Source organism: Colletotrichum karsti, assembly GCF_011947395.1.
Source record: "Colletotrichum karsti strain CkLH20 chromosome Unknown Scaffold1, whole genome shotgun sequence".
Lineage (NCBI taxonomy): Eukaryota > Fungi > Ascomycota > Sordariomycetes > Glomerellales > Glomerellaceae > Colletotrichum > Colletotrichum karsti.
Window position 1 is genome coordinate 60,698 of NW_024065901.1, and position 27,671 is coordinate 88,368.

A 27,671-nucleotide genomic window follows, 5' to 3' on the forward strand; every position below is an offset into this window, starting at 1 on the left:
CGAGCTATGCTAACCAAATCACCAGCAACATCGTCCGGTCCTGTCCCATCAGCCCGAGGAGGGTCAGCGGCCGAAATCTACCTCGACCGATGCAATGCAACTCGATAATTTGACTCAGCAAGGCTTCGAGTCCGGACTAATCTTATTAGTGACAGGGTCTGGAAGAGACGACGTCGGACAAGTCGCTGCTACGCCTCACCGACCTCCGCCAACCTCAACACGAACGAACCGCCGGTCCGCCGATGGGACGAAGCAGGCGCAGGAAGAGGAGGATTCAGAATGTGCCTCCCCCTCCCCCTCCCCCTTTCATCGCATCCAACAAACCGCCGAACCCCCGATCGTCCGTTGCGTTGCGATGAAAAAGGGCATAGCAAGGAGAAAGCAAACAGACCGCTGCGAAGGCATCGCGCATCATGTCTGTCCGGCACCGCGCCAAACCCATATCGGACCTGGGCCGCAATCCATTGTCGTCGGTCTTGCGGCTACCTCGTCGCGCTTCAGACCTCGACGGAACGATCAGCACTTTATCGAGACGCCCGCTGGTCCGGATGCCGCGAGCGGACTGCGAGACCCGTTTCTTATTCGTCCTTTGTGATCCTGCCATAAGCGGACGCCATGGACGTAGTTCCCGCCGGGAATTTATTACAAGCGTCTCTCGTCTGAATCAACCGAGAGAAAAGGACATTCGTCTGCCGTTGAAAGACCTGCGAAAGCTGAGGAGAAAGCAGGTCCCTCAAAACCGAACGAGACTCCTTCGCATGCACGAACGTCTCTTCGCTACGTAGACTTCCAAGTACACGAGGGCAACGGGAAAAAGGATTCGGTCACCGGGCTGGACGCACAAAGAAGATCCAATCTATGGGGCGATCGGTCCATTGTGTTCGGTCGCGAATCTAATCGGACGTTCTGCACTGGAAGAGCGTTTAGGACGAGAAAAAAAAAGATCAACGCCGGACGGACGACAGATGGCGTCGCGCCAGGTCGAAGGGGGTGTGCCGCAAGCGCAACGGCCCTTCGAGTTGGGGGTCCGAAGATGCCAACTCCGTCGTCCGGGGGACGTTTTTACCACGGACAGTCCGAATCAACTTTTTCGACCGAGCCAAACCATCCCTTGATCTTCACTCCGAGCGTCTTTGGGTCGCCTTTTCCTTCGCTTTCTCTCACAGAAACTGCGATTATTCGACCGCCAGTGGACTTCACTGTAGAGCCTTGCTCTAAGTCGTGATCAGCGCGCCTCGGGCATCTCACGAGATCCTCACACCCGAGAGAAAAGACGAAATCCGAATACTGAGACCGTGGAACAATTGAACCGTCGTCTCGGTATCGTTCTATCATCGGGTCTTCGGTGGTCGAGCAACTCGCTCTGGCACCAATACTCCCCAAGGACAGAAGATGAGGAAAGAAACGTCTATTCCAGTGCCCTGGCACGACAACCGCCCCCGTCGCTCGGACAACGAAGCTCCCATCAGCGCACCTCCCAATGCACTCGCATCTACTCGCGCCTTGACTCTCGAATGGACTTCTTTGACATTTGGGGGGCTGGCTGAAAGAACAGTTGACAGGGACGAACAGACTCTAGAGTTATCGACCCGGGGGCATACCGTCCTTCGTTCGTCGGTCGAGAATTGCCAGTAACCCCGTGACACCATGCCAAGCAAACCTCCTTGCTGACGATCATCTCCATTGACATCGGCCCCCACGAGACTGGAGGCTGACGAGCCCCCCTCTCCGATTCCAGTCGTGAGGCGGAATGAAGTCGGGCGCAATCAAGAGACTTGCGGGGGGCCAAGAACCAAAAGACTGCACTTCTCGTACCGAACCTGCATGATCTGCGGTCCCATTCATTGGGCGCAGGTCGCACGATGTCGGTCTCGGCCGAGCGTAAACGACGCAACTTGCAGGAAAGGATGCCGCGCACGCGCGGGCGTGGTCCACCCCGATCCTGCATACCGCTGCTCCGCCTTTGCTCCTGCGCGCGCGCGGGGGTGGGTGGTGCCAAGTTGCCATTCCAAGGCGTATCTTTCGTGGGCGACGAGACCCGAGCTGAACATCTTTTCGCGACGCGAGACGGGGGCGATTACCAAGCTGAACGGATGGAAGAACTTTCGATGCGGAAGGACTTTGGAGAGAAAGACAGAGATAACGAAAGAGGCGATATTCGAAGCCGAGACCCGATTACATCAACGTACGTCGGTCGAAGGATCATTGATGGGTGTGGGGGAAATAAGCAGTCCAGCCCTACAGATCGCCCATCCTCCCCCCATGCTGTCAGACGAGGATGGACTTCTGTTGGCGAGCGGCTGCTATAACCCTGGACGAACGTGGGAACAACTCGAATCGAGGGGGCAAAAAAAAACAATGATCCTCAGGTCTGGAATCCGTCGACATGGACGCAATGCTCTTCGTTTACGTTGATTGGACACCTCGGATAGAAACGTTCACCGTGATCCGCGACCAATAAGCCGGAGAGTATCCTCAAACTGGAAACTGGAAGCTCTTCGAATCCTGCGCGTTTGAACCAGCACGTCAAACAATCCCCTTATCACGGCATTCCAAAACGGCAAAAACACGGCAAGGCAGCCTAGAACAATCTCATCGACCCACGCTCGCGATCAAAGTCCCTTTTCTGATGCTCCTGCAAAGCCACCTCTGTCATCATTGTTTATTCCACAATGACCGGTGGTGGTCAGCCCGACACAGCCAGGCAGCGGCCGGGAGGATTGTCTCACCGAGAGGCGGGCGAGTAGGGTAGCCTTCCGCCGAGACTTATGCACGCAAGTCTCGGGAATGCGAAGGCGGGAGATCTCAGCAATCCCGGCAATGCGGGCCTCGGCATTAAGCCCCCGGCGGGATATTGAGCTTGTCTGGCCGCCCGCGCGCCCACCATCTCCAACTCTGGTACAACTTGCGCGAAAAGTCAAGTGAGAAGGAATACACCAGACAAAAAGGAAAAAAAGAGCCCGGCGGCGGGAACGAACACGGCAAAGAGTTGTAAGACCTCGGGCGGCCGGCGCAGCAGCAGCTGTCGGTTGTCACACACAAGACACTGTCACGACCTGTCTTGTTTGACAATAGACGTTGACAGGAGTCAAGCCCAGAGTTATGGCGTCAGGTTTCTCCATGAGATTACCGAGATAGGTAACTACTCTCCAAAAAAGATGCACAATTGCCACCGCGTATCATGTGCCGTCGCTGGATGGGCAGCAAATGTCGCGCCTTGGGATGGCAGGCTGTTGAACACACTCCCGTGTCTTCCCGCGGCTCGCATGGAGTCGTCAGAAAAGGGCAGACAATTCGCCGCTGTCAACGTCTTGGAGGGACCAACCTTGAAAAGGCAGCAGCCGAGTACGCGCACCGCCGTTTGACGTGACTGTATATCGTAATCCTCTGAAAGCCGATCGTGGTAGCCTTTCGATCTCAAACCCGAGTGGCAGTAAGCTCTTCTTCAGAAATTCGGATTGCGTGCATGGCTAGTACACGTGTGAGTTAAGTGTTTGCAGATATCTGGGAGGCGGTGGTTTGAAGTCTCCCAGGCTACTGTAGGCACACTGGCACACTCGGCCCATGGCTGAAGTTTTCCGCTCCTACGGCATGTCATCTGCAGGAACGTTGTGTTGACTAATGCCATCATGAGATCAGTTATTCTCCTTAAGTGCCGGGCGTGCGCTGACAGCATCGAGACGACATCGTCGGTGAGGTCGCCGACTCATGCGCGTCGCACCCAGAAGGCAGCAGTAGACGAGTGCTGTAACGCACTCAATCGCACACTTTCTGCAAGGCGTAGCGGAATGCCCCCGTTCGCGGGCTGATGTCAGGGATGGATGCGTGTTGTTTCGTTTCGCCTGAAGTCTTTGCATGGTCGCATTTGATCCGTGCTCCCTCGTGCTCTTCACAGTATTCCCCTGCTAGGAAGGTAGGGTAGACATCTCGACCGTCAGTAACGTCCAAAGTGTTTCGACGTCTCCTGCAATTACCTGGTACGGACTATCGACGGGTCGTGATCGTAACTCCAGACAGCGACAGTGGCGGCTGTCACAACTGTCTGCTCCTCTGCCACCAACCTGATGGTGTGCAGCTGTCTTGTCTAGGAAGTCAATTGACAGAAACGGAACTAAATGTCTGAGAGACCCCAATTCGAGCAACTTATTTCCTTTTTGGGGCATTTAGCCAGGGAAAAGCACTTTGTGAACTGGCTCAGCCATGGCCAAGCAAGGTCGAGAGGGTCGGCAGCTTCGGTTAGGGGAATGACGAGTTGCGACCGCCAGGTGAAAGTGCATTAGCCGGGGGCTCGAGCAATTGACAATGCAATTAGCTGGGGTAGATCACATCCTGACACAGCCGCGGGGTGGCTGACGGTGGAATGTTGAATAATCTGTATTAAGTGGATGCATGAAATGACTGGAAGATACCAAGTGCAGGTTGAGGCTCCGCACACAAAGGAAAGTCCGGCCGTGATCGGTGTCGGCAGGCGGCGGCGGTCGCTGTAGTTGCTGCAATAGCGGGATTGCAGATCGGCGCCGGACGTTGACGAGGCGTCAGGGTGAACCAGATCCCGTCGATAGCTTGCGGATAAGTAAGGCCGTTGTGCCGAGGCCAGTGGTTACGTGGATCGTCTCAATATTCGAGTGGATTTCGGTTGAGGTTTGGATGCCGAAGAACACGAGTGAGCGAATGATGCTCGGCACGCGGATCAGCGGGTTGCAGCATGACTAACGTACCGGCAAGGTGACGGTGATGAGAGATGCGACGAAAAGTGACGACTCTGCGGTAGATAGGTCGGACAGGTCGCAAATTGAGATGTGATGGTGGCTGTCAATGACTAGATGAAAGCCCATAGTTTCGGAAACCGAGGAAACTGCGAGAGCGAGAGGGACTTCTGAGGCGCTCCAAGTTGCGCGGGGTGGCTGAGGTATCGTCGGATCGTCGTGATCACGAGAACTGGGGCCGTTGATTCCTCATGGAGACACTTGCAGATCCTGAGCACCCAGGATGATTACTGTGTTGAAGAGGGAGCAGACCCGAAGAACGGACGAGGCCAACGGTATCGAAACAGGGTATTAGGAGCTGTACTTGCCCCGATGACTACGATGCCGCTGGGTGTGCTTCCATGGCGGCTTCAGATACTGCATGCTGCAATCCCAGGAGATACTGAAACGGTGTCTGACAGAAGGCCGAAGTTTCTTGTCTCTCTCACGTAGTTGAAAGCTCGCATCATCCCACCGCGCAAGCTGCCGAAAATAGGAACCCGCAGTTGGCAGCAGCCCTTCAACTCAAAAATCAAAGAGGCCAAGCACAGGTAACAGCGCAGGCGGAAGCGGACAGGCCAGGGCCAAGTTGGCTTTAGAGCGGCTCGTACGTCGTAAGTGTGCTTGCTATGAGCTCAGAAAGGCTGACGTTTGGCTCGTTGCCAGGATTGTCCTGGTTCTGGCGGCCATCGAGAATGGGCAGAATATGCGTACCTCGCGGCTTTGCCAAGTCACCGTTTCGACAGCCAACACCCAAGTCTTTAGACGTCCTCGTCCCGTTAGGCTACAGTCTGAGCGGCGGTAGGCTTTGCGGTATGGCCAAAAGCGCGCCTCCTGGAACCGAGCAGAAGAAGGTGATGCACCCGTTGTAAGTCCGTGAGCTGCGCGAACTGTAGACCTAAGACTGTCGGAGAATAACGTTCCTAGGGAAATGCCTGTCGACAAGCTGTGCGCCCCGTGATTCGCTTGCTCGGCTGCAGGTCGAGAGACACATATCTCTTAAGAGGCGCCGAGACTGGCATGGAGAACCCTGTTCGCCATTTAGGGCGGCCAGGAGGGTGTGGTCAACCCTGTCAGCCCCAAATCGTGCCCATGGGCGGATCAGTGGAGTACAGCTCGCGTGGTATTGGTATGGTGGTGAATTGAAGATGTGATAACGGCCATTATGGCAGCAGAAGTCGGTCTCAAGTCCCGTAGAGTGTTGCTCGCAAATAACTCTGGATCGAACCAAGCGCAGCCCAAGACCTTCGGGTTGCGAGTTAACGTCGAAACCAATCAAGGCGGCGTGCGCATTTAGATACGCGGCGCGTTTTTAGCCGCATGGCAGCCGAGCGACACAAGAGCGCGCTAATCAGAGCGGATCGTCAGGACCTTATTCTAGCGGACGGTGATTGCGGATAACAGCTGCCGCTTTCTTTGCCCGCCTCGCCATTCTTTATTCTTGCCGCCATTCGGTTTCTTTTCTCGTCTTTCCGTGGTTGATTGCTGGATCTAAGCAAGCGGCGCGTTGGGGGAAATGAGGATGCGACTCGACCGGTCAGTCAGTAATGTATCGCCCAGTCTTGTCTCTGAGTTGCTTCTTCTAGATTGCTTTGTTGGTTTTCGGCCAAGTGTTTTCCGAAATGTCAAGATCATCATCCTGAAGTGATGATGCTGCCATGTGTCTGCCGTCCGATGGATTGTTCCATTTTGATGCAGGAACATGACTCTCCTTGATTAGGTGCGCACAGTCAGGGCCTGTCTGTGGATATGTTTCTCGAAGCCACTGGATTTCAGAATAGATGGCGTCTGTGAGTCGCAACTGCGCTAAGTATTACCGTGTAAGTCAGGGACTCGAGGCAGCGGGTGACGGGCCAAGGTCTCCGATCTCGAAGTCGTTGGTCGGGTCGCTCGTGCCGGGTTGCCATGGGTTGATTGAACGGGCGCAAGCCGTCGACATTTAGTCAAAGAATAAAGGCTTGGCCAGAGACAAGAGACAAGCAAGAAGAGAGACAAAGAAGAAGAGGGCATAAGAAACAACGAGTAAGGCAAGCAGCGCGGGAAGTGGAGAAGGCAGTAGGCACGACTCGAGGCAACTTGGACGGGATGCTTGTCGGGTGGACGCATCAAGAAGTCCAAGTCGAGGGAGGTCCCAGGTCGCAGATCAAGATCTGGCCGATGTGATTCACCTTGCACTTGCATAGGGCTCAGCAGGTGCAATCCTGAATGTGGCTCGAGGAGGGGAGATATTGAGCCCGTGTCTCTTCAGCGTCGATGACTTCTGAACTTTCGCATCCTCTTGTTCGTTTCTGGTGCTGGTGGCTGGTACGGATGCACATTTGGAGCTTCCGGTTTCGGTGCCGTTGCCGTTGCCGTTGCTCTGGTTGTGCCGCTTGCTCTTGGGTATCAGGTCAGCAGACCGGGGTCTGACCTTCAGCCGGGGTGATAGTGACAGTGTCAAAGTGTCAAAATCGTTGGGATTGCCTTATGGTTTTGGTGGTGTGATGTGTTATGTTGTGATGTGGTTGTGGAGCTGGTAGGAAGTAGGAAGAACCTTTGGGAGGAGGATGAGGACGAGGAGGCTGGGGGGAGAAAGAACCGACAAAGTACGTACCTAAGGAAAGTGGCTCGTGCCTTCCCCTGACGGGGGTGGATCATAATTCCCACAAAATCGGGAAGAGGGAACGTGCACAGGCGGGAGAGATCCACTATCTCCATTATCTCCATTTTTCAACCGAAGTTTATTATGTCAGCAGAAGAGCTGAGTAATGTGGGGCCTTCCTGGCAACGACAGAAGGAGTCATGGAATAGTACGTACCTGATCTCCCTCCCCCCCCGGTAACACACTGCAGCATCTCGGTCTTCGCGCCCACCCTCTCAATCGCCCGTCATCCATCTTCCATCCACAGAGCATCCCTATCTCACCCTCCATCACAATCACCACCAGACTCACATTCAACCTCATCTCAACCTTCACCCCTCAGGGCGCAACCGTAGCGACAATCCTTTTCTCTCCACTTTGCCATCTGCTTCGCCCGCGTATCCCTTCCCTGTCCCGAGTTCGAGTACAGAGAATGAGAATACCCTAGTGCCTCCTCCCGTTCTGCTGGCTTGTCCCGACTCCCACACTATCTGTACCACAAATGAAGGATCGTCATCACCCGCATACTGATCGTTCACCGTTTAAACCAGCACCGAACCTTGCAGCTTTAGCGCCGCCATCTTCGACCGAAATCGACCCTAACGCTTGGCGCAAACACGCTTCTGGCCCCTTTGCCTGCTCAGGTACTCTGTATTCCAATTACGATGTGCAACACTTGTCATCAATGACAGCCACGTCCTATCTTTGCACGTTGCTCAACTTTGTTGTTGTTGCTGTTGCTCTTGCATCTCGTCAGCTCACCACCTGTCTCTCGCTTCTCGGCCATTCAACATCGCCTATCCATGCCTTACCTGAACGACACGCCGGCGAGACTTCGATAAACGACTCTAGTCACCTGTCGTGGCTTTCTGACACCCTTGATCTCTGGGGAACATCGACTTAAGCAGCCAAGTGTACTTCGTACATGGAGATATGCACGTTGGCCCAATAGCTCCGTGGCCTGCTCACCAAGAACAACTCTCGCACCATCCGTTTTGCCGCCGCATTACCTGAGCCCCAAACCCAAGTGTAAGAGTCTGATATCCTGCGCCTGCGTTTATTACCATCTTACGTACTTGTGCGTCTGCGCTTGCGTCTACGTCTGTTTCTGCGCCGCCTCAAAGCAGCATGATGTGGACATAAGGTAGCTAGCTGTGGATGCGCGATGAGCGATGCGCAACGCGCAGACCACACCTCGGCTCCAACGGCCCATGTCGACAAAACACGTCTGTTTAGTGCTGTCAATTGTCTGTTTTAGGAAACCGCGGCGCCATTCCCGCTGGTGGAGTTGAAGGTCAGGCCAACTAAGACCAAGGTCGAGAGAGCAAGGCAAGGTATCCCGCTCACACCCCCGAATGAATGAGAGTGAGAGCAGAGACACACAGGCTCAGCCCAGCCTCCTACACGAACCGTGACGACATGCCTCCCGTCTATACCTTTGCCCGGCATTCATCTGCCATACTCTGCTGGCGGAAGCAGAAACAGATGGCACGAGCCAATCGTCTCTCGACAACCAGCAATCTGCTCCGTGCCTTGAAACCCGGCACCGCACCCGCAAGCAACACTCTGGCCAGAATATGCGCAGAGGTATCCTGGCAATCCCGCTCTTTTGGAAATCCATGCTCCGTCGGGTTTGGGTGGGCTCGGATTTTGGCTCTGGATCTGGCCAGCCATGACTGTGACTGACACGTCCTTGACGGCAACCCCTTCTCATGGTCTCCCCAGCTCATCGGCCTGGAGATCGTGGCCGATGTGTAGACAGAGAGTATCTGTCGATTTCTTGGCTCCCTTAACCTTGCTTTTCGTACTCGTTCGGTCGGCAGCGGTCATCTATCTCTCCACCCATCCACACCCTTCACTTAACCTTCTCTGACAATGTCTCTTCCAACTCAACTTGCTCCATGTTTGTCTCTCTTTCTCTTTCGCTTTCTCTAACCCTTCACAGCCCGTTCATGCTCGGGCAACCGTTACCATCTTCGTTCACTTTAGGCCATTCTCTCGACTTCTTCTGTTCCATCCTATGTTGAACGCTGTCCACGACGTATATGTTTCTGCAGGGCTTCTCACCAAGCTGGCCAACTCCCTCGGGATCATCCCAATTTTTGTCTGTGCCCTGGCATTTGTTTGATCTCCCACCCCCCTCCCTCTTCGTCACCTCCATCCCACTCCCACGTACCTTACGCCGTAAGACTCCCCGCTCCCCGACCGCCCCCTCCCTTCCATCTAAGCCAAGCCTCACGACGCCCATCGCCGTCCTTTCTTTCCCCGTCGCCGCCGCCGCGCCGCCGCGGCCCCTGTCAAACGTGAAGCTTACTCAACTGGGCTAATCAGTACGAACACACTACTCAGGTTCCTGGCGCCGTTCACCCGCCGGTCGTGGCCGTTTGTTGCTAGGTCTACCCGACTAGCACAGGTCCAATGTACGCGATACGAAAGCTCGTGGCCCGTACCGTACCTTAGCAGCTTGCCCACATACACATACACAGATCCCTCCTGATCCCATAGCAACATGCTACTGTGCCCCGTATGCAATCAGGTACCTTGCGTGCCCTTTGTGCACCTCACCACTCGCAACTTGTAGCCTTTTGCTGTCCCAGTCCTGCCCAGCCTGTCCCAAGAGCCTTGTCTGCGCCGGCCACAGACCCGTTGACTTGCATTCTCCACTGTCATCGTTTCTATCTTCAGCCATGCTGCTTCCAAGACCGGTTCCATAGCGGCTTGGTGCCGTTTCTCCCTCCACTCCCGAGTGTTAGTGACATAAACCAAACGTCCAGGATAAGCAATGCCAGGGACTTGTACCTTGCCCAAGAATCCATGTTGCACATCTCCATGTGCCCCATTGTCTTGCGTCCAACGACTGTGCGTACTCAGTCTGCTTTTCGTCCTGAAGCAGGCACCGCCTCGGCCTCCAAAGATCCCATCGCCCGTCACCCACACTATTCCCTACCCTGACCATCCAAGCTATTCCCACTCTGCTGGGTAGCTGATGCCATGCCCAGACCGCTTCCGTATTCGCCGAGCTGACGGGCCCCATGCAACCCCTGCACGATACGCCCGGCCCTGGTCCATACATTCTTCCTTCAGTCCTCGATCTGCTTCTGCGATATATTTGAAAACCGTCCGCCCATTCTGCACTTCTCCTGTCGAATCCTGAAGGAACTCTGTTTTCGTATCACTTGTTCGTCTTTCTCTTACGTTGGTAGCAACGAAATCTTGGATGCAAGTTCGTCCAGAACCCTAATTAGTCCCGGCACCCTCGAGCACTGCCTTGTCGAACCTTACGTCGTCGACCTTACCATCGGGCCCTTCTTATTACGCCTCGCCCTGCTTCTTCACTCTCTCTCAGCTACAACTTCATCCAGACATCTACGCCTGACCTTCGGCACATCGATCGAGCACACTTGCACACGTGCCTAGACCTCCGACGACCTGTACCCTCACGATATACACGTCAACAACTGAACGACCAAGACAGCTCTCATACTTGAACAACTTGATGACACTTGCGTATAAGTGTCCGAACTTGAATCGCCTCTAGCGAACATCCGCATCAGCCCGCAATCATGGTGTTTTGCGCCTACTGTGGGAAGTCCTTCACCAGGAAGGAACACCTGGAGAGACATATTCCTAGTCGTACGTCCTTCCTCCCACTCACTCAGAGTAAGGCAAGACTGACATGACATATTGTAGACACCAATGTCAAGCCCCATCGTTGCAGTGCTTGCCAGCTTTCCTTCGCTAGACGGTTGGTGTTTCCTGATGCTCGTTTCTGCCAACCTTCACTTACTCACACTCCAACAGAGATCTTCTCCAGAGACACCACTCAACATACCATGAGGCACGAGACCCAATGGAGCCGCTGCCCGGTGGTGTTCCCACCGTGGCCGGCCGAACGCCAATTGCTTGCCAGAACTGCGCCAATGCAAAGACCGGCTGCGATAAGAGAGTGCCGTGCTCGAGATGCGCCGAGAAGAACCTTCCTTGCGCGGCGAGGTTCGCTAGGAGATCATCCAAAGCTGCCGTCAGAGCGGCCCAAGCCAGCGCTGCATTCCAACAACAGATGATGCCCACTGCTCCCCAACCACCACCACCACAAGCACAACCGGTCGCCTTCATGGACCTGGATCCGACATTGCCCAAGCAGGACTCTCCGGGCAAGATGTCGACAGGATCGCCACTCGCTACCATGGACCCCCGCATGGTCGACGCGTCGATGAAGAAGAGCTCACCAGCTCAGTCTCACAGCAGCCCCAACGAGTTCTCTTCGCCGCACAGCCGGATCGAGGGACTCGACGAGTTCATGCAACTCAACAACGATTTCATCACACCAGACACCAATTACCAGGACATGATGGTATGGCCTGAGTACCCTCTGGAGCTCGACATGTATTCAAATCAGATGCCTGTCTCGCGTCCTGACATGCCGATGCCGAGTTTCACTGAGTTGAGCGACATGTCATCAACCTCTGCTTCAGAGCCCATGACTGCCTCCTCATCACGCGGATCGATCCACACCAGAAGCACGAGCATAATGTCCACTGCTGATTTCGACACGACCCTGAAGCCGGCAGAACCTGCCATGGGTATGATGAACGATTCGATGATTCCCGAATTTGAAGTCGTCATTGCTGCCGAGGACTCGTGGCCGCTAGCTCGCTGCAATCCCCCGATCTACTCGGGTACCTGCCCAAGAACCGCGATCGTACACCTGGAGTGCCTCGAGCGGAAGTCGAAGGAAGACGGTACCTGGAGCTCGCTGGAAAAGTACCTCGAGAACGTCGATTGGGATGCTTCCGACGCGTCTGTCGTTCCTCTCACCTCCCGCACACGCGACCGGATGCTGGCCATCACGCAGTCGTTCCTCCAAAAGGCGCTCGAAATCCATCGCAGCGGCCTGAACAACGGATACTCCAAGACTGGTTACGCGACTCCTAGCGAGTTCAACTTCATCGTGTTGCCTCCCACCAAGATCCTCGAGTATTTCCTTCGCAGCTACGTTCGCAGCTTGCATTACTACTACCCCCTCATCGTCGCCGGATGTGTCGACCCCAACGAGATGCTCCTGAACAACCAGGCATCGACTCTCCTTGTTCTTCTGATGATCGCCCAGGGCGCTTCGCACGTGCCGATGGCCGAGGCCAGGTATCTCGCCGCCGGTCTCACGGAAACATGCCGTATCTCGCTTTTCGACATCATCGAGAAGGACGTTGAGTTGTCTGCCGACCCGGTCGCGCTTCGATGCGCCCTGCTCTTCACATTGCTTGGTGCTTGGAGTGGTGACAAGTGGTTGATGGACATCGCAATGGGACAGAGGGGGATGTACCTATCGGTAAGCAGCCACAATTTTCCCTAACAAACAGATCACGAGAAGCTGACGTAAAGTAGATGCTCAGGCACGCGGGCATGTTGGAGCCTCAGCCTTCGATGATTCCGACGCTGAACAGTACAACGAGCACGGAGCTTCAATGGAGGGCATGGTTGCATCGCGAGATGCAAAACAGGCTCGTGTACAACTGGGTCATGGGTGACCAAGAGCTCAGCCTGTTCCATGACACGCCGCCGCAATTGGCCATCACGGACCTCCAATGCCCTCTGCCCAGCCCTGAGGTTCTTTGGCTGGCATCTAACTCGGAGCAATGGCTCGCGAACGTGCAGAACATCTATGGATGCACTGCCAACGTCAACCCGCAACTTCTTTCCAGCCCATCTCTCACTCCCTCTCTCTGCGAGCTCTTCCAGGACTTCATCCACGACAACCTTTCCCGTCGCCATGGTAGCCTGTCACCTCAACAACTCCGCCTCCTCCTTCACCCTCTCCAGGCCCTTCTTTGCCACCTGAGGCAGATGCTTTCTTGCTTCTCTGACGTTATGTCCACCCGCCGGGCGACTTCCCGCACAGTTACTAAGGCGAGCACGATGCTTCGCCTCGAAGAGGTCCAAGCCCTTTTGCAGAAGTGGTATGAGCTCACAATGTCACTGTCAAAGAACAACCCCGACTGTGGCACTACACGCTGCAACTTGGTCCTGTACCATCTCATCTCCCTCAACGCTGTCACCAACTTCCCTGAGATCGAGCGCCTTGCTCGGCGTGACGGGTTTGACGGCTCTTACTGGGAGCTCAGCTTGCGCCACAAGCGTTGCGTGTACAACCGCGAGGAAGCCATCTTCCATTGCGGCCAAGTTCTTCGTCTCCTTCGCTCGATGCCCGCCGACCGTCGTCCGTGCTGGTGGCCTGCAGGTGTCTACCGTGCTACTCTCATTCTCTGGGCCGACAGCATCGCACGTCTCGACCCGAACTTCCAGAAGGCGCAACAGGCCTCGCAACAGTCACAGGCGTCCTCTTCACCCGCCTCACAACACCACGCTCAGAGCCCTGAGCACATGAGCGGCGCTGGCGCCTCAAACGCTGCGACAAGTGCACACTCTCACGGCAGTGGCAACATCGTCGCCATCGACCAAGTTACTCCCGAGGACCCGGCCGTTATCTCCTACCTCTGGAGCGGGGGCGACGGTGTTGCGGTTCTCACTCGCCGCGACGGCACCACCCTGGGCCTGGACAAGCCCTCCGAGGTCATTGGGTACGGTATCATGGCCATCGAAGAGGGTGTCACCTGCCGGATTGGCGATGGCATCAAGCGCAAGCTCATCACGCTCAACAACAACTGGAACGTCACAGACCTCAGCGGTACTGCGACGGCTTAGACTTTCACTCCTTCATCCACATTCATCATTCACTCCTTTTAATCCCCAACAACAAAAAGTGTTCTTACTTCTCATCATGTCATTTTTATCTCATCATTGGATATATGGTATATGTCAATACTTCTGGCGGTGGCCCTTCTCTACCTGTACACTGTTACTTCATTGGCGTCTACGGCCTCACGACATTGCGCATTTTGGGGGACCAAATTCGAGGATGCTCTGCAAAACAAGCAAGCACTTACCTCATTTGATGAAATGGGAAACACACACAAGGATACGGCGTTCTGCACACACAAACTAGCGATGATGTCTTTTTTGCTTTTCTCTTCGGCTTCATTCATGGGACATCGGATCACTAGATACCTCGGGCCACTGGTCATGATAGGAGGAGGGCCTTCGCTTCTGAAAGCAGCATGTACTTAACATTTTCCTGCAAAAAGACTTTGCACAATCTACAAGCTTTAACTTGCTCACCAAATCTCATAATCTTCTCAACTGCCCCATTGAAATAAAGCTTCAGGAATTCGCATGAAGATTTGCATAAGTACACCTCTTCGCCGGATTACGTACGTACGCGCGCAACTGCTCATAAATCATGTTTGTGATCAAAAGCAAGATGGGACGAAGCCGCATAACCCTGACGTTAAATTCGCTCAAGAGATGGTGGGCATGTGACATGTGTGGCAGAAGGAGACATCACGAGATAAACGAGAAGGGAGCCTCAGGGATGATGCCCAAAAGGCCGCCGAACATGTGAAAGATTACGAAAATGTTCATCGACACACTCTCTCTCTCAACAGTCGTCGAACGCCTTTCCCTGCGTTTCCGCACTTGATCTAGAAACTACTCCCGAGGAACGGTGGACCCCCAAAAAAGCATGTTTTGATGTAGCTGCGCCTCGAATCCCGCGCGGAATATTCGTCCGACCTTTTTGATTTCTGTTTTGTTTGCGAACCGGTCTGTTGGGTCGTCGCTCGGGGAGCATCGGGTAGGATAACCCAGACACACAAGGAGCGGCGGCGGTGCGGGATTCGGGGGCTCTGGGAGCAGCGAAGTAAAGGTCCCCCTTCCAGGCCCCCCTCATGTCTGCCATCCCTGGGAAATGCATATGGATGAGGGTGGTTTGTGCCTCTTCCAGTCAAACGTGGGTTGGTTGATGCTGGGCTTGGGAATGGGAAGGGGGGAGGGGGGAGGGCAGAAAACCCGAGGACAGGGAACCGCTGTCTGTCTGTCTGCCTCCTCGCGGGAGCTAAAGAAGGGAGATCTGCACATATGACAAACGATAGAACAAGGTACCGAAGAAGGTGGGTTGTGTGTGACAGGAGACAGGAGACAGAAACGTCACCGCTGGATTAGGGTGCCTCGGCGCCGGTGATACAGACATGGACTCATCGCCGCCCTCGTTCGGCGTGGCTCTTTCGTGAAAATAAGGATTCTGACGCCATAAGCGAGTGTGTTTGTGTAATTTGTGAGCTTTCCGGGTCTGCCGGCGCAGGATACACAACAACAAGAAAAGAACGTGGACTGGCGAGATGAGGGTATGTTCGAAGGAGGCGCGGACTGCGGTCTGGTGGTACGACCGATTACACCGAGACCGAGGAACGCATACGGTGGGAAGCCCGGGTTTAAGCCCCGAACCTGTTTTGAGTGGCCGAACTACGAAAAAGGCCCTCTTTGGTTTTCTTCTAAAATGTGTTTCACGGGATGGACGGCGGTTTGGTTGTTTCTTGATTCAGTTCAGGTACATGTAGACACCGGCAGTTGAGAACGGGACCAGCAACATGCCACAAACCGCCTCGCCCGGAGCCTCACTCACAAAGTCCAAAACCGTCCCATCTCTCGGAATTCCCGTCCTGCAGTAAGGCGCCGCCGTATGCGCCAGCAGAAAGGAAAACAAAATGATGCGTGGGCTCGGGTACTCCCCTCTTTCGGGGTGTGTGCGAGTTGACTTTTTCCCAATGACAAACCCGAAGTGTTTTGACAAGTCGGCCTTTTTTGACGTGAGGGTGGCCGGGAGAGTTGGTCGATATAAGGGACGACTAAGGAGTCCACACACACACACACTCAACGAGAAAGGACAAGCGGACTGGAGGAATTGTCCGACCCTGGGCTGCTCCTTGTCCGGGGTTGAAGTCCGGTGTGGGCGGGATGTTGGGGTTTGGGGCTCAGGGGAGGGGCCGTGTGTGTGCTTATTGTGCAGGAAACATTTCTTTGGGGTTTCCCCTTGTACGTACGGCACATTCGTCCGAAGATATGAGGTCTGAATGATGTTCTTTCGGGTTTGACCTTACGAACTCGGCAAGGTGCCCAGGAATAATAAGTCAGGGGATACCGGGACTTGGGAGAAGAATTGCCGGCCCCCCACAAAATGCCGAGCGGGCGAGTAGGGTCGTCCGGAAAGCATCAGGAAGAGACGAGGTCCCTTGGCGGTTCGCATTCGGTGTTAGACCATTGGACGGGAAACCCGCGACGTCGGTGACGGGAGGTTGGCGCGGCCGCTATACCAGACTACTCACCGAGGGTGGTGGGGCGTGGTATTGCGGGAGGGAGGGGTTTTTAAGCTTGTCGATGTTTCCTCTCGTTTTCACCGACGCTGACCTTGTAGAGGATGGTGGTTTTCTTGGGAGGAGGGGTGATTGAGTCGTGAACTTGTTCGTTGGACATGGTTTCGGATCCTGCGACTCTGGGTGGCTCATGTGTAGGGGTTGTGGTGATCTCGTGATCATCAGTAATCATGGGTTTGTTCGTGGGTTTAGGTTGCGATACCGAAAGAACTCGGCCGATGAAGCAGATAAGACGGTCAGAGAGGAGGTGAACGGAGATGTGGTGTTGGTATCACGGCGTCTGCATTCCCCCTTTTGGGGTGTTGAGGTCGTCCACGATGGCAAGGGAATCATGAACCATGGATCACAGAACGCGAGGACCATCGCGATCCTTATCACTTCCGCATTGAAAGAATTCCGTTCCAAGGAAGGACCATTAGTTCCGCGGGAAGGTTGTAGATCAGCCGTGTGCTAACCGCTCGATGACGCAAGTCCCTGGGACGGTCCGCCAGATATTCGACTTGGTTGCGTGACTTGAACTGTGGGTCAATGGAAACCAAATGAGGTGGTTTCGATAACATGGGTTCTGTGACTGAAAGCCAAGAAGTACACCTCGTGATCGTCCCTAGCCTTGGCTCAAGGAACGACGATTTATCCGATCGAGCGATGAACGGAGCGGCGCCGATTCGATCTTCCTTGTTGAGCGTCGTTCTATATGCAAACAGGCTGAACAACACCAAGAAAAGAAACGTCAGCGAAAACACCTCATTGGAGAATCTCAAGCCCCTGGTAGCATGTCCTGGTGTAGGCCCGGGACTGGGCTATCAAACCTTGGGCCAGAGCGTCTAGCCTGTCCTCGACTTGCCAAAAGAGTAGATAAAACACGTCAGTCCTGTCATTCCAAGTATGTTCTGGAGGTCGAAGGAGAAGTTCTGCCGTCTAGGCCTGCCGTCACCTCGGTCTAAACAGGACAACGCCGAGGCCGAACCAAGGTGGTCGACGTGATGCGCGTCTGTCTCGCGGTTACGGATCTGAGATCCGGTGCACGGTGAAGATTGTTTGACAGCAGTAACACGCGCGTCTGGCGCTAAGACTTCTGCGAGATTTCCGTGTCCCCATCTTCAGATATGTCTTTACAGGCAGGTTGCTTATGCCGCTGGTTGGTGTTTCCCGCCAGCTCGGGACGCGAGATGTGACGAAAGTGATCCGTGTCAATTGGTAACTTTCTTGAGACGAACAGAACGACAAAGGAGGAATCCTCTTGTGATGAACAGTTGGCTCGATTATGAGCTTGCTGGTTTTCAGCTGTCTGATGGGTAAGGAAGACAGGAACCTCGGCCCGGTCACGAATTCTTTCAATCGAACAACACGGCCTCGCTTTTCAATCCCGACCTGAAGACCAGAAGATTTAAGCAGTCATACGGTTTTGTTACTCGATCAAATCTAATTGGAGTAATTGAAGTGAATTTATAAATGCTAATGTGCTTAGGAGTTGTTCAGATTCAGCTCACAACTCGCACAACCCACAAACAACAACTAGTTAACGTCTTTGAAAACATTTGCACCGTATTTTCCACCGTCACAAGGATTCAATTCATCCGAAATCCCAACTTAGCTATTATCAAGAATATTTGGACTTCAACGCACCGCAACTTTCGCTGAAGAGAGGTTTCTGGTATGTTACATAAGCGGGATTGGCAGGTGTACCGCTGACTAACACACATGTGCCCTTACGGCTCGCCCACAAGAGGACGGCACGAACCCCCGAACCGAGCTTCAACTACCAGTTCGTGTCTTCGCGCTTACAGTAATTGACGCGATCCAACCTCCTCCATCACCGCTGACGACCACTCAGAGACATTGGGCTCTCACTTGGGGGACGGGATGCGCAGGCACACCGTACACACGCCACCCCTTACGACCGGACCTCCGTTGGGGGTGGGGCCCCCTTCCCGCGGACCGCAGCCGGTCCCTGACGCCGCGCCTTTTCGCCCTGACATTGGTTCCCGTAGCTCTGCCTGCTAGGCGCGACGCTACCACTACCGCGAAGCCATCCGTCGGATCGACTGAGCGGTCGACTCAGTTGAGCGTCGATTGCCATGCGCGAGGTGCCGTAGCAACCAGTGCTGGTGCTGGGTGATCCTTCAGTTACGTGAAAGAAGGAAGGCCAGCTTCGATGGTTGGCTTCGAAGCTGGAGTACCCCCAAGCCATCTCCTGAGATAACTCCACATCTCCGGCAGAAACTCCGGATGGGCTCCTAGAAGCTCTCGCTCATGGAGACAGAACTGCATCCCACCAAAACCGAACCTGATCCAGGCAAAGTTTCAGCGAAGCGGCCCAGTAGGAAGGACTACAGACTTGAGCCCATCTCACCGGCCATTCTAACATCAAGAAAGAAGACAGACGCAGCGTACCGTCTGCAGCCCTGGGTGCTATGGCGTAAACGCTCCCGCTGTGGCGTCTAAGTCTGGTCTGAAAGACGCCGGACCGCGAGAAGAAGGGCCCGGGGACGCGAACGCGTGGGCCCTTGGCACCACAGGTAAGTCACATATTCTCGTTGCCCTTCGACGTCCTCTCTATTTGTGTGTCGACCGGGCCCCCGATCCTGGTTTGAATCCACCCCCAATGCAAGGTGTTTCGCTACCCGGGCGGAGGTGCGGCGCCCGGGCGGACATGCGTTCGGTCTTGCTTTCTGTCGCTCGCCCTTTTGCAAAAGCGTCACTCGTGAAAGTGCAATGTCCGTATATATAACTTCCTCAACGTAGCCCTTCTTATCATTCTGCTTCCGATCATCTCATCTTCATTCATCTGCTTCATTCCTTCACTAGATACCCTTTCTTTTTTAATCAACAAAAACACACATCCGCAACAATGGCTCCCTCCGCTGACTACAACACCTCCGCCCAGCAGACCGGCAGCGATGCCGCCCGCCCCTTCGTCGGCAAGGTCGCCCTGATCACCGGCTCCGGACGCGGTATCGGCCGCGGCATCGCCCTCGAGCTCGGCAAGCGCGGCGCCAGCGTCGTCGTCAACTACGCCTCCTCCGCCTCCGCCGCCGAGGAGGTCGTCGCCGAGATCCAGAAGGCCGGCTCCAAGGCCGTCGCCCTCAAGGCCGACATCAGCAAGCCCGCCCAGGTCGTCGACCTCTTCGACCGCGCCGTCGCCCACTTCGGCCGCATGGACTACGTCATCTCCAACTCGGGCAAGGAGGTCTGGTGCCCCGAGGAGGAGGTTACCGAGGAGCTCTTCCAGAACATCTTCGACCTCAACACCCGCGGCCAGTTCTTCGTCGCCCAGCAGGGCCTCAAGCACTGCGGACGCGGCGGCCGCATCCTCCTCACCTCCTCCATCGCCGCCTCCATGGGCGGCATCCCCAACCACGCCCTGTACGCCGGCTCCAAGGCCGCCGTCGAGGGCTTCACCCGCGCCTTCGCCGTCGACTGCGGTGCCAAGGGCATCACCGTCAACGCCATCGCCCCCGGCGGTGTCAAGACCGACATGTACGACGAGAACTCCTGGCACTACGTCCCCAACGGCTACAAGGGCATGCCCATCGAGGTCATTGACCAGGGTCTGTCCAACATGAACCCCCTCAAGCGCGTCGGTGTCCCCGCCGATGTTGGCAAGGTCGTCGCTTCTCTCTGCCACCCCGACTGCGAGTGGATCAACGGTAAGTCCAGTCCTAACTAGGAGACACTCTTCAAAACATGCTGACCAATTCTACAGGCCAGGTCATCAAGGTCACCGGTGGCGGTTGCTAAACGCCCAAACTTCAGCCCACGGCAGCCCTATCCGCGCGGGGTTGCGCTCGTGACGATTAATGCATCGGTTCGCGAGGTGAGCCGGACGTCTCGCGATCCATTCGATCTGGGTCAGGGTCGGTTAATCAGGGGATATCTAAGATAGGCGTATGTAGAAATGGAAATACTTGAAGCTTACCTAAAATCGCACTGCACCCGAAATCGTGTTATTCCATCAGCAATGTAACCGCTTACTTTGACCTATATCGAGTAAAGCCATGACACAAATCTAATGCCCATATTTGGTGATGTGTATCAGGAGTTCGGTGAGCCCATAATCAGGATTGTCGCCACCAGGTGAGATTCCTTCACCGGAAACTAACAGTCCTCATCAAGGGTGCGCCGGTCTTGGGATCCGTAATCCAAATGCTTGCCACAGCCTACTCTGGAAAACGCACGACATTGACGGTTGTGGCTGCCACGCATGAGATACCCGATGGCCCGCGACTCCTTCGTGCTTTCTCGCACCCGCTTTGGTCTGAGCCACTCGAGTGTGTGGGATGGTGAGAGTTTAGAACGAACGAGATACCATCTCCTCATCCCCGATTTCTGACAATTCATGTACCCCAGTACCTGGAATTTCCCTTGGCACGGTCAGAATCGTCGCCAAAGGAACAAATCCGTTGGACGTTGAAGCCCGTGCGCGCTTGTCATTCTCACGAAGTTCTGTCGGTGCCAGATTCCTGTCGACATGGACTGGGTTGGTTACGATAGGCGAATGTCGCGACCGAATTTGACCGTTCGAAGGTGCGACGTACGATAGCACGGTCTGGCCGTTTGACTCCGCCTTGGAGCGATGCGACAACACCGTAATCATCTCGAAACGTGAAAGATCCCCCCGCCCGCAACTCCGATATCCTGGAGCTGCAGCTGCCAAGATAAACTGACCATAAGCCTTCTGACCGTTCAAAGTTTCCACAGTAGGATTGACCAAGCGGTGGCTGCCCTCTCGACGTCGTGATGGTGGCTGACAAGCGAGATGGAACCCGGTTGCGCGCACCCGTGCTGACGCGAGTGTCGAACCCTCGGAATATGATCCCGGTCTTGCGCCTTTTACAGCCCTGTGGTTCTCTGACGCCTTTGAGGAGGAGCGCAGTTGTAGGAAGGCGACCTGTAAGAGTCGTACCATTGTAGTCTGACGGCGCGTCTAGCTGAGGAACTAAGAATCTGATCTATGAGGATCCCGAACCGAAACCAATCGGCAGTGTTGAAAAGTGCCGGTGTCATATCTCTCGACTTACACCTGCATAAGAAAGAAAAAACGGCAAGTTGTCATAGCAGTACACGATAGGTCAGTTTAAGGCAAAGATGCCCGCCTCACAACCCCGGGCACATGTCACATGCGGTTGCGGATCCCGGGACCGGTGCTCCATCGGCCACGATCTCGGGGTGGGGTTTCGTCCGGGTATGCGGGTCCTCCGATGAAGCCGGTCTCCACCGGTCGGGCCACCGCGGGTGTCGCAATTTCTATATCCGGAAGGGCCATGAGCTCCGGGTTCCCGCAGCGCATGGCCTCGGAAAAGTGCCCGCGACGCGATGATCGCCAGCTGTCACCGATATTGTGGACTGCAGAAATGCCTGCTCACATGACCGGCCTAGATTGACGATCAGCGCTGCACATCCGGCATGGCCTGTCCGGACAGTCGCCCCATGGCGTCTGGGATGCTCCCAGCAGGTTTGTTGTCGTACGGACATGCATCGCCGTTTGCCTCCCCAAATGCCCGTATGACACAGCAGCGCGCGAAGTGACGCTGGTTCGCTGGCTTGATTACTGTAAGCCAGAGGCCAAGGTTCAAGATTTCTGGCCCCCGGCGATGCTATGTGCCAAAGGTCTTCCCGTTAGGCTTCCCCTCAGATGTAGGATAGTATGAACTGCACATACGGAAAAGCAGAATTCTGCGTCTTGATCACGACGTGGCCGGGCCTGGGTACATGGTCCGCTTCGCTACTAATGCCATGGTACTCTGACATACATGGGAGCAAAGCAGCTCCTGGCTGCTTTGTAAGATGACAACGGGAGTGGCCCAAAGATAGATGCAGAGATCATCGTCAATATTGCCGCCTGCTAGAGACATAAAAATTGTCGATCATCGAGTCCTGTCGAATCAGTAATCAATCACAGGCTCAGACGATGCCAGCAGATTTCTGCAAACCCGCCGCGCAGACTTCCTTTGGACAAAACATGTCTGTCCAGACCCCGACGAGCAATGCTTACAAGCTTTCCCGCGGAATTGGTTCCAAAGAGCGGGTAGCAACGTCATGCCGAGTCCCGAACATCGGCTGCAGAACGGAATGATACGTGACAGCGGGAACCTGCTTCGTTGCCAGCCAGAGGCCGAGGGGACTGCAAGTTTGTTGTTAGGTAACGCCACTAGAAAACGAATGCTGGCCGCGGGACAGTGTCAAAGTGTTGGTATCACAAGGGGTCGTACGTACGTAACGTAGGGCTCTATTAGTAATAAGATATTAAGCATATAGAAGGGAAGTTCTAGCCTAGTGGGCGCGCGCATAATAGCAGCAATATAGTAGGGGTAGAGGCTAAGCCTTATACTACCTACTTATACTACCTAATTCTATTAGCTAAACCTATACTAATAGTCTTTTCTTTTTAATATTAAAAGGGCTAAAAAGGGGCTAAAATATATAATATATAAATAATATAATAACTAGCTAAAATAGCTAGAATTATTTCTTTTTTAAATAATATAATAATTAGTCTAAATAGCTAAAATTATCTCCTTTTTATTTATTTATTTTATAGTAATAATTATATAATAACTATTATCTTTTTTATAATTTTATAACTTATCTCTCTATATATATTATAGCTTTATTACTATTAATAAATCTCTTAAGGGATCTATTAAGTATTATCTTTATAAATATATTAATAAGGTTATTATTACTATATATTTATTATATTTTATTTAGCTCCCTCTTTTTATATAATTAATATAATATTATAATATCTATTATAAAGTATTTCTCTTTTATTATATTAAGCTTAATAAGATACTTATAGAGTAAGTATAAATCTATATATATAATTATTAAAATAAAGAGTATATTAAGTTTATTAGTTATTTATTAAAATATAATATTAAAAATAAAAGCTATATTTATACTTATTATTATACTATAGACTTTAAAAATAAAAATACTTTTTATAACTCTTTTATACTTTATAGAGCTATAATAAATTATATTACTAATAATAGAGAAGGTTTTCTTACTCTCTATAGTTTTATTAATAAAAATAAAAATAAAGCTAAGTTATAATAATAAGTTATTATTATTTATAAAGAACTTATTTATAAATATATATATCTTAATAGTCTTTAGATTAATAGAGATAAATATAAGCCTTTAATTAAAATAGTCCTTTTACTATTAAATATATTTATTAAGTACTTTTATATTATTAATAAATAGATCTTAATATTAAATAATAATAAATAAATTAAAATATATCTTTAGTTAATAAATAGAAGTAATATAAGTACTATAGATATATTACTTAATATATTACTTCTTAAGGGTTTTAATTAATACTTTATTATTAATAAAATTAAATTTCTTTTTTTAATCCTTTTAGTAAAAGATAAAATTACTATTTTCTATTAAAGTAGTAATATCTTTATTAAATATTAAGGGTTTTATAGTTAAGAGTCTCTATTTAAGTTTAGCTATAAACTTAGCCTTTTTAAGCTCTATCTCTTTAAATTAAAAAAAGAGTTTATTATTAAAGCTAATAATATTATTAATCTATATATTAATAATATTAAAGTATAGATTTATAATAAATAAAATTAATAAGTATAAATTAAATATAGATAATACTATCTTAAAGTTCTCTTTATAATACTTATTATATATAGCTTATTAATAAGTACTAGCTTTAATAAGCCTATATAGTAGCTTAATAATAGTTATAATAATATTAAGAGGGTATTAATCTCTTATCTTATTAAATAAATAAGTTAAAATTCTTTTATTAAGTACTATCTTTAATTAAATATAAGCTTAAATAATATCTCTTAATTAAAAAGTTATATTTTATTTAAATAGTAATAAAATAAAAATAAGAATTAGCTATTAGCTATAATATTAAATTATTAATAACTAAATTAAAATAAACTACTTATTATAATTATTAACTTTAATAATAATTAGTTATAACTTTTTATAAAGCTAAAATATAGCTTTACTCTTAATTTTATTAACTATTTAAGTCTTAAAGATTTACTTATTATTATACTCTTTTATCTTTATAATATAGTTAAAAATATTTTAATAATTAAATATTATTATCTCCTTTTTTATAAACTCTTTAAAAGATTAGCTTAAAGTAGTTATAATACTATTAGCTTTTAACTTTATTATTAGCTTATAGTTATTCTTCTCTTTATTTATTATATAAATAATAAAAAAGATAATAAGAGAGTTAATTTTATAAATAAAGTAGTAATTAATATAATAAGACTCTATAAGCTTATAGCTCTCTTTTTAGATATAGCTATTATAATATAGAGTAATAATAATATTATTCTTAAAGGCTTTAAATGAAATAAATATAATAATATTCTTATTATTATTTAGAGTAAAAAGTTAAAAACTCTCTTTAAGGTTTTAAATATATAATATAATAATAATAGAGAGGAATATTTTAAAGCTATAGCTTATATTAATAGTATAAGTTTTATTAATTATATTAATAAAGTAAAAGGGGCCTTTTTAGCCCTCTTTTTTATAATAAACTTAAACTTTTAATAAAATAAATAAACTTATTATTATTATTATATTTAGCTTATTATAAATAGTTACTACTTTATTAATTTATCTTTTAGTATAAAGCTTTTTAACCTTCTTTATAGCTTTTTAAATAGCTTTTACTCTTTAATTAATTACTAATAAGAGTAGAGAATTAATAGTTATCTTTAGGTAAGCTTTAAAGATAAAGAGGGTTAATATAATACTATTAAAGCTAGCTATATTATTAATAATCTTAACTATTATCTAGAAGGCTAGCCTTAATATAATTATAGGGTCTTTTTAAATTAATATTTAGTAAGTATACTTAATTATTATATAATATTATTTAACTTTATTAATTTAATAATAAGCTTTAATAGGGGTATATTTAATAGTAATAAAGTATTATTTAGTATTTTAATTAAACTTTTTTAAAGTTAGGTTTATATTTATATTAATAATAATCTTATTAAGAGGTTCTTAATAGATATTAATTTTATAGAAGTAAAATACCTCTTATATTACTTTTATAGTTATTTTAAATAGAATATAAATAATATTAAAACCTATAGCTTTATTAATAATATAAAGAATTCTATAAGTATTAATTTAAAAGATATTAATAATAATTATATAGTTAATATTTAAATTATCTTTAAGCTTAAATTTAAACTATTAAAGTATTATTATATTTATTTAATAATATTTATAATACTTAATAAGCTTTTTAATCTTTATTATTATAATAAAATAATTAGCTTATTTAAAAATAATATAAAGTTATTAAATAGAGAAATAATAAAAATAATAATAAACTTAATAGAGTTTAATATTAATTAAGTTATAATATATAAAAGATTCTTTTAAATTTAATAATAGCTAAATATAGCTCTATTTATAGATAACTAATAACTTTAGCTTACTCTATATAAAGATATTCTTAATATTATTAAATTATACTTTATAGTAATCTATATCTTTAAAATAAAATAAAAAGGGGGTTTTTATAGGTATAATATAGAAATAGAAAGTTCTAAAGGGAGTAAGAACTTTAATTATTCTAAATAAAGCTTTTAGCTAGCTATTTTTAAAATAGATATTAATAATATTAATAGTTTTAATATTAAGCTTAATACTTAGAAGAACTCTCTTTAATACTATATATTATTATTAGCTAGTTATAAAGTATTTAATAGTATTAATATTAAGTATAATACTTTAGAAGATCTTTAAGGAGTAAAAGTCTTTTAAAGTAAACTCTAATTATAGCTTTATTCTTTTTATATATATAGTAGTAAAGAGATTTTAAGTTATTATAATATAATATATAGAGTAGTTAATAAAGAGGTTAATAACTTATTAATAGTTAATAAGTTTAATATTTATTATAAAATATATATTATTAGGTTTATTATTTTTAGTATTACTATTTTTAAATAATTAGTAAGTAATTAAACTATTAATTATATTATTTAATAGTATTATTATTATTTCTTTTATTAAGTAAATCTTTATATTATATAAGGAATTAAATATATCCCTTAAGTATATTATTATAATAAAAGTAATTAAACTTATACTTCTTAAAGTAATAGTTTTATTCTTCTTTAGAGTATTTTTTACTATATATTTAAACTTATAGTAAATTTAATACTTTAAGTCTTATTAAGAGTAATAGTTATAATAGTTATTATTTTTATTATTATTATTATATTATTAACCTCTTTAAAAATTAGTTTTTCTATAGAAAAAGCTAAAGAACTAATTATTTTTATTATTATTATAAAATTAGTTTATAATATTTTAATCTAAAGGAGAGAATAACTTTAGTAATACTATAAACTAAAAGGCTCTAAATAAGTAGCTTATTATATTTATAGAGTTTTATAACTAGTTAATAATATTAATATAGATATTAATAAAGTTAAAAAAAGTAAAGATATATATTAAAATACTTTAATAAGTATTAAAAAGCTAATTATAAAGGTTTTTATTATTCCTCTATAAAATAAGTAGACCTTTTTATAGTTAAGTAATTTTAATAATTAGCCTCTTTAAAGTATTCTTTTAGTTTAGAGAAGAGTTATTTTTTATAATATTAATAAGAGTAATATCTCTCTATTTAGTAAAGTAAACTTATTTCTTTTTATTAATCTTAAAGTATATTTTTATAGCTATAGTTATAATTACTATATTATAACTATAGCTTAAGCTATTAATTATAATATAATTATAATAATATATAAAAGCTTAGCCTTTAAGTATAAGAGAAAAAATATCTATATATTAATACTTTTAAATATTAAACTTTTAATAGTTATCATAAAAAATAAATAACTTAAAGTTTAATATATTATATATCTCTTTATTATATTTTAGCTTATTAATATATAATTTTATAAATATTATAAGGAATTATAAATTAATATTATAAGTTATTAAAGTTTATTTTTATTTATAAAATAGAGTTTTATTATTATTAGTTCCTTAAGTATAATAGTTAGATAG

The 27,671-nt window shown here is 48.0% G+C and overlaps 2 protein-coding genes across 2 annotated transcripts; both read left to right on the forward strand.

Moving 5' to 3' along the window:
• Positions 1-10,928: 10,928 nt before the first annotated feature.
• On the forward strand, positions 10,929-14,067 carry CkaCkLH20_00016 (uncharacterized protein; the record flags this gene model as incomplete). The annotated part of the gene is made up of 4 exons (XM_038882736.1): positions 10,929-10,998; positions 11,056-11,110; positions 11,167-12,694; positions 12,751-14,067. 4 exons carry the CDS (start codon positions 10,929-10,931, stop codon positions 14,065-14,067), a joined length of 2,970 nt encoding a protein of 989 aa, XP_038751441.1.
• A 5,415-nt stretch (positions 14,068-19,482) lies between these two features.
• CkaCkLH20_00017 (short chain dehydrogenase) lies at positions 19,483-20,372 on the forward strand (the record flags this gene model as incomplete). The annotated part of the gene is made up of 2 exons (XM_038882737.1): positions 19,483-20,281; positions 20,338-20,372. The coding sequence occupies 2 exons, from the start codon at positions 19,483-19,485 to the stop codon at positions 20,370-20,372; spliced, it is 834 nt and encodes a 277-aa protein (XP_038751442.1).
• Between the last annotated feature and the right edge of the window lie 7,299 nt (positions 20,373-27,671).